This window comes from Syngnathoides biaculeatus, chromosome 23 (assembly GCF_019802595.1).
Source record: "Syngnathoides biaculeatus isolate LvHL_M chromosome 23, ASM1980259v1, whole genome shotgun sequence".
Classification (NCBI taxonomy): domain Eukaryota; kingdom Metazoa; phylum Chordata; class Actinopteri; order Syngnathiformes; family Syngnathidae; genus Syngnathoides; species Syngnathoides biaculeatus.
The window spans coordinates 14,572,827-14,592,214 of record NC_084662.1 but is presented as its reverse complement, the minus strand read 5'-3'; the positions used below and the strand labels follow the sequence as shown (position 1 = coordinate 14,592,214).

General features: G+C 38.8%; 1 protein-coding gene across 1 annotated transcript in view; it reads left to right on the top strand.

Annotated features, from left to right (window-relative positions):
* The window catches only part of lama2 (laminin, alpha 2), a 135,971-nt gene that overhangs the window by 94,930 nt on the left and 21,653 nt on the right, over window positions 1-19,388 (top strand). The window contains exons 36-50 of the mRNA XM_061812204.1: window positions 604-746; window positions 1,024-1,122; window positions 2,056-2,167; window positions 5,464-5,626; window positions 8,017-8,095; window positions 8,168-8,299; window positions 9,930-10,046; window positions 10,139-10,302; window positions 10,380-10,518; window positions 11,694-11,796; window positions 12,467-12,583; window positions 14,007-14,189; window positions 15,397-15,551; window positions 15,633-15,776; window positions 18,723-18,856. Coding sequence (XP_061668188.1) covers window positions 604-746; window positions 1,024-1,122; window positions 2,056-2,167; window positions 5,464-5,626; window positions 8,017-8,095; window positions 8,168-8,299; window positions 9,930-10,046; window positions 10,139-10,302; window positions 10,380-10,518; window positions 11,694-11,796; window positions 12,467-12,583; window positions 14,007-14,189; window positions 15,397-15,551; window positions 15,633-15,776; window positions 18,723-18,856 — 1,984 coding nt within the window. The remainder of the gene's footprint in view (window positions 1-603; window positions 747-1,023; window positions 1,123-2,055; window positions 2,168-5,463; window positions 5,627-8,016; window positions 8,096-8,167; window positions 8,300-9,929; window positions 10,047-10,138; window positions 10,303-10,379; window positions 10,519-11,693; window positions 11,797-12,466; window positions 12,584-14,006; window positions 14,190-15,396; window positions 15,552-15,632; window positions 15,777-18,722; window positions 18,857-19,388) is intronic.

The window sequence follows — 19,388 nt, the reverse complement described above, 5'->3', positions numbered from 1 at the left end:
CAGCCGATCTCATGAAGCTTCAGGGAAATATGCGCCACCGGTGACATGACCCACATTTCCTTTCTGCTTTCCTCTTTATTTGTCACTCCAAATCTGCTCTTCAGTCGTTTTTTTTTTTTAGCATTTCCTCCAAAATGTTTGACTGTGTTCAAGCGTGTTACATGCAAAATCCCTTTTTAATTGCTATTGAATGTCATTCTTGACCCTAGAAACAATGAAAAAGCAAAACGTTAACATTGAAAGACTTGCATTGAACATTAAAATTCGTTTTTGTAACATATTTGTAAAATTTAAATTTAAATCATTTTGAGCAAGAATTGGCTATTATATATATATATATATATATATATATATATATTAGACTACAAAAATTTTTTTGTGGACAGCATGTAGTATGAGAACAATGTAAAATTCCCACATGGACATAAAGGTATTGTATGATCAATCAAAACTCTTTTGATTATAATATGACAACCATAATCCTGGAATCTTTTTTGTTGTGATTTCTGCATCTGCCTGATCCTTTTGATCATATTTATGACCTTCTAACGCGGTCCATATTTGGGCTTGGAGTGCTACTTAACTTTCTTTACGCGTTCACAGCGTGTGACGACGAGTGCTCAGGTTTGCTGCTCAATGACATGGACCGCCTGTATCGCATCGTCACTGAAATCACGCTGACCACACCCCTGCCGCCACCGTACAAGATCCTGTACCGCTTTGAGAACATGACTGAAGAACTCAAGGTACCATCTGACTCTGCGTACTTCGCATCCCTTGTAAAGAAAATAAAAGACACACATAAGAGTATGTAGTAATCCATTTTCAACAGCGATGAGTTAAATTTTATCTACTTGCACGCTCTTTTCCCTGAGCCACAAGGTTGAAATGTTTGAGCCTCAAGCCAAAACATGTCAAATATCATTTGTCTGTTGTGTCTCCTTCATGTTGCTCTCTCTCTCTCTCTCTCTCTCTCTCTCTCTCTCTCTCTCTCTCTCATCCATCTGTCTCTCTCTCCTGCAGCACATGCTGTCGCCTCAGAAAGCTCCGGAGAGATTACTGCAGCTGGCCGACTCCAACTTGGGATCGCTGGTTGTTGAGATGGACCAGCTACACAGCAGGGTACGCATCCCGGCGTGTCGCTTTTGGCCCTACTCGAGTCCCACTGTGTTCCTTGTGTGCCTTCCTCCTGCTCCTTATCCTTCTTTTGTCCCCTTTTGTTTCCGTCTCTGGAGCAAATGGGCTTTGGCACAGAGTGAGATCATAGTTTAAGGCACTTACTTGCTGAATGTGTGAAGAATCTTTCGACAAACAAGTCTGAGTAGTTGTACAGCAGACTGAAGTCTACATTACGACTTAGGATGTCAGTTTAACCATAAAATGTCAATTTTACAATATGTTCTTTCTAAATACATAAATAGACACTAACGTCGTCTCATAAGCATACAGTTTTTTTGTCTTAAAACCTGCAAATGATTCCAATTGGATTGCATTGGCCAGTATGATATATTTTCTTTTGTTAAACATTTATTAATGTGTTTTCATAAATCTGGAGGTTTGAGTGTCAGCTTGGTAAAACAACTTAGACGCAAAAGGAAAAATGTCTAAATATACAGTTATGCTGTCAAGCAGCACATTTTTAATGGCTTCCGCACAACCAGGCATTCAGTCACAGGCTTAGTCGCACACTTGATAAATGACAAGCATGGTCCTGTTGAATATCAATAATTACATACTCTCTTGTTTGTGTGTATGTGTGTGAGTGTGTGGATCAGTGATTCAGTTTTTGTATTCATCAAATCTTCTCTGACTGTGGATTGTGTTGCATTAGATTAGCTTGTATTTTGTTGTACACAAATATATATGGTATGTACAGGCACGCATGGGTAAATGTAGACAATAATCACAAAAGGGAAGCTTAAAAAAAGGGGTACATACACAAACTAAAATATTTATGGTCCTCATACCCTTCTTCATTTAACAAAGGGGTCAATAACCTGTTCATTTATTTAACATATTTACTTTTAAGCATGTGTATGTGTGTGTTCTATGCAGGCTACGAAAGTATCTGCCGACGGAGAACAAGTGGAAGATGACGCCGACAGAATTCAGACGCGAGCTGAGGTCCTGGAGAAGTTCATCAGGGACACGCTGCTGGGAGCTCAAGGTAGCACAGATCAACACGACCTCACTTGCGTTAATTCGTTCTGACTGTCTTGTTGACTCTGTTTTTCGCTCTGCTGTCTCCATATTGGGTTATATTATACACTCATTAGTACACTGGCAACATCAAATGAGGACCAATAGAACAGCTGTATCGAGGATTCCCACAAGTGTAACGTTAAATTTAAATTTTGGAGAAAAGATTTAAAAGTTGTTTGGTGCACAATGTTCTTGTCCAAGACAATTGTCCATTTTCCACACCCAGTGATTCTCAACCAGGCTGCCAGATTGTCTTATCAAGGGCACCACGGGAAATATCCATCCATTTTCTTAGCCGCTTATCCTCACAATGGTCGCAGGAGTGCTGGAGCCTATCCCAGCTCAAAACGGGCAGGAGGTGGGGTACACCCTAAATTGGTTGCCAGCCAATCGCAGGGCACATGGAGACAGATAACAGTCGCACTCACGATCACACCTCGGGGCAATTTAGAGTGTCCAATTAATGTTGTATGTTTTTGGGATGTGGGAGTAAACCCACGGAAGGCCCGGAGAAAACCCACGCAGGCACAGGGAGATCATGCAAACTCCACACAGGCGGGTCCGGGGATTGAACCCGGGACCTCAGAACTGTGAGGCAAACGCTTCCCAGGTGTGCCACCATCCCGCCGGGAAATATCCAAGTCAAAAACGATTATTTATTAATCTTATTGGGGAGTAACCCTAACCCTAATTAGATGAAACAAGTTACATTAAGTACGTAGAAATTCTATGTAATTGTAATTCATTATATAACTGGGAGAAGATGTGTATTTAAATTAGTTGTTTTGGGGAATTTCTATAATGATAATGATGCTGTCGATATTTTCCCTGCAACTGACTGGCGACCACGTGAGGGTGTTGTCCGCGTTTTGCGTAAAGTTAGCTGGGATAGGCTCTGGCACTCCCGCAACCCTTGTGAGGATAAGTGGCATGGAAAATGGATGGATTGGATGTACCTTGAAACGTCATTTTGTGGTAAAATGTACCCACGACTATTCCTATCTCCTGACCTTTTTATTAGGAGTCGTGTAATACACTACTGCAGTGTTTGCCAAATAGTTTTCGGTGCATTTTAAAGATAAAATTTTCAGCCCCCCCCCCCCCTGCCATAGCAGAAAATCGTATACCACATAATGGGGGAGCGCCTCCCAGTTTGAAAAACACTGCACTATTGTGTTCAGTCACTACTATTTTTTTTTCAATATTAGGGAAAGATTGTGTTTCTACGTACTCTTGATCAGGAATACCCAAACTTTTTTTTTGCCCCAAGATCTACTTTTCAAGCATCCGACGTCCTGCAATCTACCTTTTTTGGGGGGTAGGTGGGTAGGGATCGCGACCATGTCTCCATTTTGAGAGCGCAGAGAACTACCAATGAGCTAAAATTACGGACCGCCGACACATCTCAGCACCAATGTATCGTGACAGGATGGATGATAGACTGACTTTTTTTTTTCTATGTCACGTATCTAGATCTACGTTTTAACACTGGTCACAATCGTCCAGAAAGACAGTCAGATATGATTAACGCACTGCGTCAATATGTAAGTCGTAAGACATCTTTAAAGATCAGTTTTTGCTTTGCACAGTTTTCTTTTTTACACAACACCCAGCTCGCCGGTACTTTTACGGCTAAAAGTGATGTAAAATTGGATTGCTGCTGAAATAACTACGATTATAAAAATGTTATGTTGTCTGCGGTGTAAAGAAAGTGATGAAACTTTCCTCGCTCGGGTGCCGCTGCAAGCTCTCTGGCCCGTTGCCTGATCGCTGCGTGATTATGATGGTGTGTGAATGTGTGTGTGTGTGAAGTGTGTGTTGCTTCTCGGTGGATGATTGAGAGTAGCAATTAAAGACATAATTACTGGCTATGAAACACACACAGAAACTCAAAAGCAATGTACATAAACAGTGGTGCAGAACTGGACGAATAATACAACTTTATATGCACACAGACACTTATAGATAATGAGGGAAGGAAATACTGTACATACTCACTGAGTGTATATGTGTGTGTGTTTACCGGATACCATAATATAATTCCATTCACGTTTTAAGTGTTTAATTGGCTTTTAAATCCCGGCATGTAATTACATGGCTGTGACATGCAGACTCAGTGGCACACGCGTGCACACACATACGCTACAGCTGTTCATTAGCGGGATGGCTTTGCTTGTGTCTCGGCTGTAATCACATCGTGTTTACATTTCAGATGAGAAGAAAGGCCGCATCGCCGTGACCGTGCACGCCCACTCGAAAAAAATAAAAAATAAGACCTTTCACACATTCACCAGTGTGAAGTTTCAACTTCCTTTAATCAGATGGACTTTAGAGACATCAAATAAGGGGCAACGAGGACACACACACACACATATCCATTATGTAATGGATATGTACAAGTAATACTTTTCTTGCGCAGGAAAAAACACTGATACGTCTAATTAACATCCAACAGTGGTTTCAGTCAATCATTTATGCCTACAGACAATCTAGGCAAATACGTTATTCGCTTAAAATGCCATAATGACTATGACAAAAAAAGCTCCTATCAAACTAAGATGAGATCAACTTTCGAAACAAAATTCCTCATTAAAATAAATGTAATTGTTAATAATGTGTTGCAATGGCCAAGGCTTTTACTATAAAACCTTTGACTGCATAGGAAAAATTTTAAGTAACATTTTAACTTTCTCAAAGTAGGCATTTTTTTCACAATTGAAAATCTTAACAACACGTCTATTTTATGCTTTTGTCAAAATAGCCCCAGGCTCAAGAATTATTAGCACATCTGTATTATTTGACCACATCTACAATTCCATTTTTGCGACAGCACCCAAGATCTGGCCCGTTGTAGGGTACCTCTAGGTTATAGACACCCCCCCCCCCCACACACACACACACACACTTTTAATCAGATTGAGTTCTGAGCTCAAGTTTTCCAATCATTAATCTTCTTCTGGTGAGGACATTCTTTTTTTAGATGTGTGTTCGAGGTCACTGTCATGTCTGAAAGGTGAAATTACTCTTCATCTTCAGCTTTCTTCCAAAAGTTTGAATGATTCACGCAAAAATGGACCATTCATAGGACTTGGACTGACTAAAGGCTAAGTGTGGTATTTCAACAATGTTCTGTTCACTTTCTGTCTTTGTTGTATGCTGCATTATTCAGGGTCACTGCTCCTCTTATTTTTTTCCATGGTGTATGAAGTTTACCACATAAAAGCTGTACATGGAGCAATAATTTCTCATCTTTGTGTCCAGACCTTCAGTCCAAAGCGGACGAGTTGAACCGCATGCTGGCGCGCAAAGACGGGGCGCCGGAAAAAGGTTTGAAGGAGACGAAGGAGGAGATTCAAACCATGCTGGCCGAGATGAGAAAACGACAGCTGGGAGACAGGCAGATCATTGCCGAGGAGGAGATGGAGTGAGAATACACATGCATACTCGCATACTGTACATGTTCATAATACCTTGTGAAGATATCTTTTATCCAAAGATGAGAATTTTTAGTGGATTCGGGGAATTCCGAGTTTTTGCAGCTGCAATTGTAATTTTTGTGAAACGTGTAAATCCGTTGAGAAAATTTGGGGTGGTGGGTGTAGGGTACGGTTTGACACGGGGCTAGGCTGTGGTCAAAACTGGCCGCCAGCATCTATCGGAACGCTCGTCGTGAAATTAGTCACAGCTATGATAGCGGAAAACGGGATTGCTATCTGTTTATGGCATTGCTATCTGTTTGCATTAAATTTTGTGTTTATAATAACAACAAAATTCCGATTTCCGGCAGCATTTTGTCGGTATTCTGTATTTTCACTCTGATGTTAACATTTCATAGAGAAGCATTCTGTTTACTACGGTATAGTTATAGCTTATAGACATACGTATGCATATGTTATTGAGCGGTCTCCACCTTTTCCAGTTTGGCAAAATTATTTTGGTTGTTTGGACTCATATTTTACGTTTTCAAAATATTACAATTGCCCTGCATTTACACTGTTAGAACTAACCAAAAGTCACCATTTAACAGTGTGTTTTATAAAAATATTTCGTGCCCAAAGGGGGGGGGGGGGGCACGTCCTTTGAATCCTCCCACCCCCATTTTCATTTTCATTCAACATTTTCAGTGTTTTTCCAAATTGGTCATTCTCTTCCTTGTTTATCCTAAAATCAAACTCCAATTCCATGCAGTATCCTCCAATAATTTTCCTGGACTTGAAGTGAGCAAAATAAATCTATAGATTCTAAGTGAATTTAACTTATCATGTTACGCACTAACATATAGTAAGGCTGTGGTGGGGATTTTTTTTTTTTTTTTGCTCCAGGGCTCCCCCTGCAGTTGTGAAATATGTGAAATGCTACTGCGATCAAAACCCATTATGTTTTGAAATTAGTTATTGTATTGTGCAGGAACCTACTCACAACTCTTAACAGTAACGTTAGCAATGATGCTAACCTGCTAACCTAGGCCGCAATAGAAAGTGATCTGCTGCTGTCACGGTAATGAAAACTATACTATTTTCAAGGTGTTATAAGCTTATCTACTTTGAAAATGGATTTCAGGTTTTTAATCCATGGCACATTATTACTGTGACTACTTATCATTGCTTTCATTTACAATCAATATAAACCCAATGAATGACATAAAAGGTAAGCATAACTGTCTGCACTTTATTCGAGTCAACACATCCTACACTGAAGGAACCACAACTTTGTGCTGACAAAGTCTTTTTGGCCTTTTCGGTCAGTAATCTACTGTCTTTCTCTGCCCATCCTCCTCTCTCACTTTATCTCTTTAGCGCATTAAATGTTGACGAGGTCGATAAGTTAATTAAAACTATGGCTGCAGGGGCAGACACAGACATAACGATGCAGAGATACGAGAATAGGGGTGAACGGAGAAAAGACTAAAAGATGGACACAGTATTGGGAGATAGTGCACATGGAAAACAAGGCTGAAGATAAATCGCCCTTGCCACGCTCTTACTTTTGAGACTGAACCCTACAGAGTTCAACTGAAACAACCAATAAATAATCATAGTAAGTCACTTTATACCAAAGCCTTTAAAAGTTTGCTACAAATGTAATTCATGAAATTTATATCGTCACTGTCAAATGTTGAAAATAGTCTCTGTGATCATGTAGAGTACATATTTATTTTTACTCATTTTCATCTCACTGTCCCCCACAGACTTCATTAATGTTATACCAAGTCCAATAATTACCTTGCATGTATCTGCCAAAAGTGTGCAAAATCCTTTGAGTGGCATCCACTGGGGAGAGCTCGTTTCTTCTTGTCTCGGTTAATGCTAATCATGCATCCAGGGCTTCTGTGGTAAACATACAAATGTTCGTAAAACTCCTTTTCAAAGGTGAGAAGTTTGGTCTTCAAAACTCACTCTCAAGAGTATTTGACAGGATTTTCTTTAAGATATAATTCACTGTGTTTTGTGGAAATTTGAAACGCGTCCTCACTGTTTATATTTTAGGACCACATTTGCTTTTTTCAGTGCATGTCTACCTTGGCAAAGAGCTACCTTTGGGCTGCACAGTAGTAGTTAATGCTTTTATAGACTAATTACAATAACGAATTTATATGAGATGTATACAGACCTTGTACAAAATACCCTCATAAATGCACGCAATAATGCGATCTTGGTCTCGATTCTTATCTAATGACTTATAGCAGTCTGTTAAGACTATCTACAGCATTAATTATATAATTTACAATAATAAACTACTGTAGAGCAACTCAAACAGGCTTAAACATAATGCATTTTTTTTTTTTTAATTAACTGTGATCCTTGCTCCTTCCAGTCTGGCAGAGGAGCTGTTCCAGAAAGTGAAGAGGATGTTTGGTGGTCCTCATCAGGCCACAGAAGACCTAAAAGCAGAGGTGCTCACGACTCACAACTTCTACATAATCCTTGTGCTGAACTGAATTAAAACAACTTATTTGCTTTCCTAGATAAAAGGCAAGCTGTCAGACCATCAGAGCAAACTTCAGGAGGCCCAGGATCTGCTTTACTCTGCTCGTGAGAAGACGAGATTGGCTGGCACGTTGGCTGGGCAAAACCAAGCCAACCTCACATTCTTGGAGGTACATTATTCAATTTTCTCTCTACACAAAAAAAATATGGATTTAAATAGGACATAACTGAATAACTGCCATAGGCCATTGTAGAATGAAGCTGAAGGCATTCTTCAGTCTTCTTAATAGTCGGTTTCAGGTCTTCACCATCCGAAAAACTCACCAAATAATGCAAGCGCGTTCATCTCGGTTGACATTTGTTTGACGGGGTGTGACTTCCAAAATTTGCTCAGTGGCACCCCCCACTGCCTGTTGTGAACCAATGACAACTTTGGGAATGCGATAAGTCTGATCAAACCCACTTGCTGCTTTTTACTGGAAAGTGTTATGACTTGTTATGTTACTTGTTATGGCCTTTGTGCAAAGTGTGTGCAAGTACGACAATACTCGGAACATTAATGCTGATGGTGACGTTTTTGGTGAGACAAGATGAAAGGTGTCCTGCCTGGTTCACCTATGTGAATACGCCCACAAATGTAAAGTGGCTGGTAGTAGTACTTTACAATGAAAAGGATAGGATGGAGAAAGTACATTAACGTACATTATGGCATATCCTGTATTGTATTATCCCTCTTCTGACATGACTGATTCCACAAGTGGGATTTTATTTTCGTACTATGAAGAGCAGAATCAGTAGGTGTCTGTTCAGAGCAAAAATGATACAGCACCATGCGCCAAATAGATAATTACAACTATGTAATTAATTTTCCACCTACAAGTGGGAAAAGGAGTTGTCTACATTATTATTGCCAAGGGGACTCAATAAAGACCTCTCGGTGTATTTTTTGTTGTTGTTTTGTGTGTAAAATACCGTTATGCTATGAGCATATATTTTTCATGACTGGTAATTTATTTCCATATTTTCGAACCAATGTTTTTGGATACTATTGTAATTAGTTCCTTGCCATGTCACTCATGTATTAAAACTTGATTACAAGCTATTACTTCTATTTCCTTATTTCCCAACACAGTTATGTTTTTTTTTTTGTTGCAACCATGTGATGAAACAATATCATGACGTTCCCATAGATACATTAACGCTCATCTAATTGGATACATGACACATTTGGATGGGTCCCAAGTCTCACAATGGTCTCAAATAATCTTTATTCCACATTAGTTCTGCAGCAGCATCACTCAACATTCACGTGCAATGTCTAGTTCAATAATTCCCAATTAGTCTGCTGTGAGAGATTATCAGGTCTTGTGGGAAGTGGTTGAATTTAACTTGTTTTATATTTCATTTTCATCAAATGTATTGACTGCAATTTTTTTTTGTTGTTGTTCATCTATTTGTGCCAGTGACAAGCAGAGCAATTATATGCTCTTCAACTTGATACCAATCCTTCAACGCCATGATCGCTCTGTTTAACTAAACAGGCCCAGATTAAACGCTAAGTACATTTTGGAGTAAATTCAGATGAGGTCCTCATTATGTCAGTTTACTTTTTGTCACATTTTTTACAATGTAGAATATGTGTTTTGTCTCCCGCAAAAAATTGGGAAGCACTGGTTCGTACTCAACAAGTTGTTTATCGTGTAGATTCTTAGAAGTGCTGTATGTATCAGATGTGTCTAAGGAGTTCATGTACTCTGTTGGAATATCTGCACTGTTTTCTACTTCTTGGTTCTCTTGAAGAGGAAGCATGCTGCCGTCCTTGGGGTGAAACAAGAAGCACAAAAGGTCCTGGGGGAAGGAGAAACCCTTTTGGATGACGCCAACCAGCTTTCAGACGTCATCAATAAAGAGTTAGAGGTACGACAGAGAACCTTGTTAGAAGATTGTGTTACACTCTGTCTTGTGGAAGATGTTGGGTCTGACTCTTGAGTATTGAATCTCTTTTGTAGGATGCGCAGGAGATGAGCAAAGACCTTGGTCCTCTTAACGAGCAGCTGCACGACAAAGTCCGGGACCTCACCGACGGTTTGAGTGGGGGCGGGCTCGCTCATCGCGTGCACGCCGCTGAGGATCACGCCCAACAACTGAATGAATCCGCTGCAATTTTGGACGGGTAACGACGAGCCCCGTTGCCGAATTTAACCCTGCAAAACAGAAATGAAAAATGGCTCTTTTGCCCTCGTCTCACAGAATCTTGGCCGAAGCGAAGAATCTCTCCTTCAACGCGACAGCCGCCTTCAAAGCATATACAAACATTAAAGCCAATGTTGACGAAGCAGAGAAAGAGGCGAAGATGGCCAAGCAGAGGGTGTCAGAAGCGCTGACAATGGTAAGAAGTACACACACATATTCAAGTTCGTCAAGTTTTAATGAATGTAAATCATTATTCAATATAATTGAATAGTATATGCGTGCACGTGTTAGTGCAATTCCAAAGTCTTACGGTTCACTTGCACTGTTGTGTAAAGTTTGTACTCTCCATCAGTCACAGCGTTGTGATTTTTTTTTCCCCCATCATTCCTCTACCTTTCATCTTTGGTTTTGTATTCGTACTTCTCTTTAATTTTCTCGCCGCTTCCTTACTTGTTCTTTATCCAATTTTTCACATGAATCAGAATTACATCTATCTTTGATATTCTTTTGTTTTTGTTAGCGTGACCGACCAAAACAAGCTTTGCAGCAAGGTTTTTCAGGATTCTGATTATTGGATTTTATTGGGAAAAAAATTATATATATTCCATTCAAGGAGTCCCACCATGATATGCATTTAACAATTGTAATTACATAAAGAAGTTGTTAGTAGTAAGAGTAGGAAACGGCACAAAAAAATGATGTAAACCTTCTCTTTTATCAGTACTAGTTTACAATATTTCACAGTGTTGTATAGAAATGGGTGTTCTTTCATATCCAGCACCCCAAAAGTTAAAGAATTGAAGTATTTCAATATGAAACCATTGTACTTCAGTCAATATCAAAAAAGTCTGATACTGCTTTCACTCAATTCATCACAAAGCTATAGCGATAAATCAACATTTTTCATCAGGTGCAAGAAAAGAGATGAAACCCATGGAAGCTTTGTAACAATGTAGTCCGCACAAAAACAAAATCAACATTTTCATAAAGTGCAGTGTTGAACAGAAATTACATTACACAGTATTATTTTTGTCCCATTTGTGTGACGGGTCCACTGGATTCAATTTCATTCAATTTGTCTCCTTTTTTTCTTCTCCACTTCCAATATTCCAGTATAGTCCAAATAACAAGTAAAAAGAGGCTGAAATATGAATGGATGTAATGAGTGGAAATAGTATGAAGAGGTCCTTTGAAAATCTTTCTTGGAATGTCATTTAGCAATGCAAAGTGGTTAATCTGACAGCAGAAAAGTGATATGCAGATGACTTCACCTTTGTATCCCAAGTGAAAGCCATTTAATTCACGAGTTGCTCCCAAATCCCGAAGAGTTTTTTTTTGTCATTGATTTTTCTATTTTACTTGTGTATGCAGGCTTTAGGCCCAGATATCCCAATGAAGGAGGAAGCTCAAAGTGCCCTTCAGAAGAGTCTCAAGCTGCTCAACCAGGCTAAGCAACTCCATAATGATGTCAAAGGTATTGTGCGTGCGTGGATACTTAGCAATACTGAGCAGAAAGAAAGCATTTCTTCAAATAATGCATGTCCCTCGAATAGCCCCAATTAGTCACCTGGTCTGCCAGCCAGAAATAAATGCCTCCTTTTTCCCTATCAGTGAAAACGTAAAGTCATTGTAATTACCTCAGTTCAGGAACAAACATTCACACATTCATGAGTTTGTGTAGCTTCGCAGCCCACTTGAATTCTTTTGCAAACCAAAACAGGAGTGCCAACAGTGTGGAGTCTTACTGCATACCAGGTAACTGCACAGTATTCAACATGAACTGTATGTGCGGCTTTGTAATCATTGTTGTTTATGTCTCGGGGTTGGCCATCCTTCAGTCCATCCGTTTTCCAAGCCGCTTATCCTCACAAGCGTCGTGGGTGTACCTTCCTCCTGCCCTGGCATTTCTCTGGCAGACCATTTGATTTATTTTTTAAGCCGTAATTTGTGTAAGGTCACCTTATTAGACACCCTTCCCTGGATATCTTAAGTAAATAAAATAAAGAAACACCGCCACCCACTATTTGTCAAAAGTACAAATTGTGTTTAATAGCTGCCAATAGTAATTTTGATCATACAAATGTGACGGTAAGGAAGTGTAAGTTTTGTGTCTGCTGTCTTTTCTGTCTCTTTTTGAACTGTAGACAATGCCGCGACTGTCTCTGGACTAAAGGGCAGAGTTAAAGCATCAAGAGACCGAACCAAAGACCTGCTCAAAGCTATCAATGGAACCATGACAACACTCAGCACTATTCCCAATGGTATGACTGCACAAATGCGCACCGTGTACGAGAGAGAGTTGAAGTGACAGTGAAATCAATGAGCGCATGAATGGAGCTCAGTTGCCCTTCTAAACTCAACTTGACACAGGTTTAGATTTTGCCAAGTCAATATGATAGGCACAGATAGATAACAATAGCAGTAACAATAGGATAAAACTACTGGCACACAGCCAGACTGCAAATGTATTTTCAAGTTCGAATCACTGGTAGTGACTCTAAAAAGATAATAAATAGCACTTTTAGCACAGACTGAAAATATTTTTTTCTTTAACTGACATTTTGTCAAATGCAGCCAGGCTTAAATTGCTTTTTGGTGCTCTCTAAATTACACTTCAAACCTTAACAGATTATAGTTCAGTTCTAAAGTGAGAGCCTTTTGTATGATGCTTGGTAACTTAAGTAAGTGTGAAAAATGAACATTTGGATGCCCATCTCACTATATTACAGTAGAACTTTATCAAGTTTGTTTTTTTTCGGACAATCGACAAGGAAAGACCCATATAATTAGTGATTATTTAAGATGATTTGACACATTTAATTGAAATATGAATGCTGTGTTGAAACCCCTTGGTGCGATCAGTTTGGTCATTTTAGAAGACTATTTTTAAAAAAAAAAAATGTACTCATAAAGGGAATTTTTATTTTTTCTCTGCATAGCGCTTTTAAAAGTGGCAAAGATGCTTTTAAGAGTAACATTAAAATCAAGAGAGTACTGTAAAAAAGAAACATATATATATTTTGTGATTTTTTCATAGTAAAACAGATTCTTTCTGTAGGGTCCATATATATGTATATAGATATATAATTATTCAAATGTATTTTGCATGCGTTTCACTACACAAACTAATGCGTGTTTGGGTTCATATGAAATACCAAGTTACCAAGTGTTAAAATGTTTGCTTTTTAAGAGATTGGAAATGGTTGAATTCATTTAAAATCAGATCAAAAATGCAAAAGACCAGATGATTTAGAATATTTTTTTAAACATGTCCTGCTAATTTTACTACATTATTAATTCAGTGCTAGTATTACACATTGAGACGATGAAAATAAATAGCAAACAAGCAAAAAAAAATTCAAAAATTTAAAATAAGTAATAAATTTAAAAAATAAAAATAGATGATAAATTATCTTCTGTGAATTTTATGTATTTTATTTGAATCCATTTAGTGTTAAGGATATGTCACCTTTTCTTTAATTTTTATTATTATTATTATTTTTATTATTTACATGAATGTACATTGGTAGTGTTATTGCTTCACTTCACTAAATACTAATTCAGCAGGGACTCTGAACTACCATCTACAACACAAGTCTTGTATAAGTTGAAATCGAACACATGCATCGGCTTGCTGTCTTTTTGCCAGTGAAGACCGTATTTATAAACATTGTCGTCTGGCAGACACAGCGGCCAAGCTGGCGGCTACAAAAGCTGTGGCCGCCGAGGCAAACGCTACAGCCATCGACGTCCTGGAGCGCCTCGCGGTCTTGAACCTTCAGGTCAGCGGCATACAGAAGAACTTCAGCCAGTTGGCCGACACGGTCAACACCGCTAACAAAATGATCCAAGACCCGGAGAAAAACAGTAAGTATGCTTGGTTGCTTACCTGGGAGTCCAAATGAAGCATTACACTTGTTTATGAACAGTTTGAATTGAAGACCTTGTTATGATTAGCTAATAACATTTCATTGGGACTCATAAATTTGACTTAATTGGACTTTCAATTTTAAGTAAAATCTGTTTAAAAAGTCAGCAACATTTGGAAATCAAATGAAAACAGCCTAGGGGGCATTTATTTGTCATATGTAATATTTATATAACAATATTTGTTGCCTCTTTGCTGGGATATTATTTGTTTTTTTTATTATTATTATTTTGTTTATGCTTTCACAAGAGCAAAACAAAAAAGGAAATCTAAGATTGTTGATGTTACACAATGGAAAATCTTCATTTTGCACCTGACACTTAACTATCCCAAAACATTAGTTTCAACGTGTTTTATTTTATTAGAGTAAAAAAGATTAATTCTGTAATATCACAATGATTTTTTTAAAAAATACACACATTTCACAACACAAACCAATGTATGTTTGATGGTTTTTCTTAAATGTATGATTAGACCATGACCAGTTGTGGTAAATTATAACCACAATAATTACAAATATGTTGTCTCTTTGTTTGTTTGTCCTTTTTCCCACAGCTATAAGTATGTCTATTTATTTTATTTGACCTTGATGTAAACACTTATCATCTATGGTGCCCCAATATCGTAGCACCTTAAATAATCTGATCTCTGCAGGCTTCTCCAAACCTGAAGTGTTCCAATTTGCATATGTTCTTATTTAAATTGAATGGTGTTGGGGCACCATACTTTTGTTTGCGACTTTGCATCTTTTCAAGCTACAAAGTCACAATAGCCGCTCCTAATAATAATAATAATAATGCCCAAGTTCTGCTCCAGCATGAGCTCTATGCACACTGCAAAGCATGGACCTCTATTCAGTCTGCTTCAGTCTGCCTTCGCCAGTGTCCATTCAAAAGAATAGTATAGACAAGCTTCTCTTTGAATGCCGCGCTGAGCTACACTAATTGATTGGCTCTTTTTTTTTCCTCCTCCACCTCTCTTGCTCCTTATCTCGTCTTCCTCCTCTGTGCTAAATCGATGACCGAGTGATTCAGCAACTTTCAATATTCCCCGTCTCCTCGTCCGCCTTCCTCAGCAGTAAAGTTCTGGACGCGATGATGTCGCCGATTGCGTATCAAAAACTACCTCCCTGTCTCTTTTTATCAGTCCACGCGGCCGGAGCTAAAGTGAAGGATTTAGAGGACGAAGCTGATCGGCTGATGGAGAAGCTAAAGCCGATCAAAAAGCTGGAGGACAACTTGAGGCGAAACATCTCACAGATCAAGGAACTGATCAACCAAGCCAGGAAACAAGCTAACTCCGTAAGGAACCCTGAAGAACCTTTTTGTGAACCAATGTAGAGAATCAGTTTACTCTAGATTTAACTTTTGCTTTCTCTTCAGATCAAAGTGTCGGTTTCGTCAGGTGGTGACTGTTTGCGAAGTTACCGCCCTGACATCAGGAAGGGCAGGTACAACACCATCATTCTTCACGTCAAAACCACAACGCCTGATAATCTGCTCTTCTACCTCGGCTCTGCCAAATATGTAAGTATGATAATGGTTTAGTAAAAATCACACAAAATCAGAAATTCCCTCCAAAATTGCCCTGAAGGTTTAATAGTTACCAACCTATGAGTGTCCCATCATGGCTTATCATAGCTATCCTGCTGTCATGTGCATGTATACATGCACATCCAATACATTTTTTCAGCAAAAAATCATCTATTTAAACTATTTGAAATACTTTTCAGGAAGGGTGTACAGCATATTACTGTTCATCATGACAGTTATCCCTCATTTGTTACAATTGTACGCAGGGGTTACATTCCAGACCTCCCCTACAATAAACAAAATTCACAAAGTATTATGTTTATGTTATTATTTTTTTTGTTTATACTATATGGCCCACTTCAGGGTGTACCCTACCTCTCGTAATCAGAAAATATATGCACTTGAAAGGCAGTGACTACTTTTCTCCACTTGGGGTCACTATGGTCGGTGTGTACAACACTGTAGTATCTGTGACTGAATGGGTATGACTTTCCGACACTTAGATTTGGGTGGCTGTTAACTGGCTGAACTCTAGCCACTCTGTATTGAGTGACTCTGTGGCAGTTATTGCACACTGCAGGTTGTGTGTCAATATGTGGCTATGTTTACTTTAATCCAAGTCCAAAAAGTGACTAAAAGTGCGCTGGTGCCACTGTATATCCTTGACCACAGGTGGAGAGATTCTAGAGTTCCTAATTAGCGGTAATGGGACATAATACAATAGCTAGCGATATTTATGATCTCCTAGATGTGCAGTTGTGGATCTTCAGCCTGTTGTACTTTACAATTTGGCACCTTGGATTCTTGTTCCTTTTATTACGTGTAAAATAATCCCAAACTTTGGGCATTCTCTCCCTTGCACACTTTCTTTCCTCCTGGCTCTTCCTTATTGCTCTATCGTAACAGTCCTTGTGGAAAAATAATCAGCAGAAAATCCTCCGATGTAGCAAATAATCCACATTATAATCACAATTAATAAATTGAGTTGAAGTGAAACCGGAAAAAGTGACCCGCCATTTTCTGAGGGATTGCTGTTTTTGCACAGCAAGGTGAGCGGCATTTGTGGAAGTACATCCCAGATTGTAAAAATCAAAGTGAGACTCCATAAAAGAAAATCAAAACATTTTCACTTGTGGAGGCAGCACTACACTTTATATAATGTCAGTTTCTGTGCAGTGTTGTACATTGACCACATGCAAAGTTGCTGAGGGAAAATTTGTGTAATTTTTTCTCTAACTGAACTATAACTACATAATTGGCAAAATTCTTAACAACTATTGGCAGTCCCAACAATCTCACAAACCCTACTTATATTACCTGTGTCTTTTTTTGAAACCATACAAACACACAAACCCAAACCTCTCATAATTTCTTGTTCTGCTTGTAATTACCATTTTTATTCATTTTTAACCTGGCCATAATGATCTATGAAAGTTTTATTGTGATGCTTCCATAGATTGTATTACATGCAGTCAAAACCGACTCTGAGAGCACTGCTGATGATGCCAAAGTGTGTTCATAAGCATATGCATGCTTGTGTGTGTGTCCAAGCAAGTCTTGACAATTAACAGCTTTCGGTTGCTATCTGCTTGTAGGTTGATTTCCCCTGAGAAATCAGAGCGTTGCTGCATTTGACTGGAAGTCTTGTGTGCTAATGTGTACGAGTTATCTGTGTGTGTGTGTGTGTCACTGAAATTCCCCATAAGTGAAACATTCTGCATGAATAGGCGCGCTGCATCTCTGTGTGTGTTCACGTGCACCTCTAACATTTCACTAATAGTGTGTAATGCTGGCTGAATTGCAACGACGCAGCCCTGTGATCTGCGCTAATGAATAATGGCCGTTCCTCTGGGAGGCCAACGGAGATAAGCGAGAGCGTGTGTGAGTGTGTGTCTGCCTATTTGACTCCCTAATAATCTCTAACTGCGCATATTGCTATATGAATAATAAATACTCTGTGTAAACAGCAGCATCTAGATGAGAGCATATGCTCCGAAGCCTCTTTTTACTTATTTTTTTTTTTTTGGTCAGCTTATCCATAATAATGACAAAATTAATCAAAATGCAAAACTGAAAAAATGATCTTAAAGAGGCAGAGGAGTTCTTTCCCCTTCACTGACTCAGTCTCTTTATGTAAGTACAACTCTTGAATGTTTACATATGCAACAATTATGTACGTCTAATGTTAATTAATCTGTTTATTTTATGTCATATTGTGGGGCTTCTGAAACTTTTTCAAGTATGTGTCTTGTCTTCTTATTCCCTGTTATAGTTGTCTACATAAAGTAATTAAATCTCCAGGTTTCTCCACTTACACAGACAATCCTGACAGGCAGATTACTTCATGCTTTTACTACTGAATCATTTTACACTCAAATTAAGAAACAATTTGCTTGCAGGTCATCATTTTCCCCCCTATTAAAGATACTTTACTGGAGAAGTTTTTGTTTTGTTTTGTTTTGCAAAGTTCAAAATGTTGCCAACATAACCCCTGATTTACCATGTAGGCAATATTTGAAGTACCATTGAGAAAAAGTTAACTGTCATACAAGTGTAAATAATGGTTAGCCACTGTTAATAGTAAGACTTGAGATTGCTTGTCAGCCAGTCACCGGTCACATATAAACAAAAATCCATTCACATTCACAATTATGGGCTTTTTTGAGTCTTCAATTAATCTACCCTGCATGTTTTGGGGAAACCAGAGTACCCAGAGAAAACCCAGGCAGGCACAAGGAGAGCATGCAAACCCCACACAGGCAGTCCTGGATTTGAACCCTGGACCTCAGAACTGTGAGGCAGACATGTAACTTAGTCGTCCACCGTGCCGTAGTTAGAACACGAACCAAAAGGAAATTGCCATAATGTTCACTGTGTCAGTGTTGCGTTTGTTAAATTGCAAAAAAAATAACCCGCCTACTTGTGCACTCTGTATTTCAGGTTGATTTCTTGGCTCTGGAGATGCGTAAAGGAAAAGTGTATTTCCTTTGGGACGTGGGTTCAGGTGTGGGACGGGTGGAATATCCCCATGTCACCATCAATGACGGGAACTGGCACAGAATCGAAGCTTCTCGGTAAGAATTGGGCAGACCCATGATTTTTTTAATTAATGCTTACGGTATATTTAACAACAGTACAAATGACCTCATCATTCTTTTCAAAGTGGCTTATGTGCATAAATTCATGGACAGACGCAAACTGGATTCAACATAGCAATACAGAATTTATCACAGCAAACATCCAAACACATAACCACCCAATTAATCCCCACATTACCCCTTTGTCACAGAAATAGAGACATGGAAAGATTCACTACATCTTTTAGATCAAAGAAAAGCACATATGGATATATTTTAAGATGCCGGGGGTTCGGAACTGCAAATAAAACTTCTTGGTTCACAAACTCCAAGTTCAAACTTCAAAACGGAAACATTCAAGAAAGTGGTAAGAAAGTACAAGGCTGAAAAATGTTCCCGCAATCCCAATTAGAAATGTGCAACAGATATCCTCGTCATTTGTTTGCACAGCTATCATTTTGAGTAAACTGAAGGAACTATATGCAACAATAGAAGCTGTTCTTATACAAAACACATTGCACCTTAATTA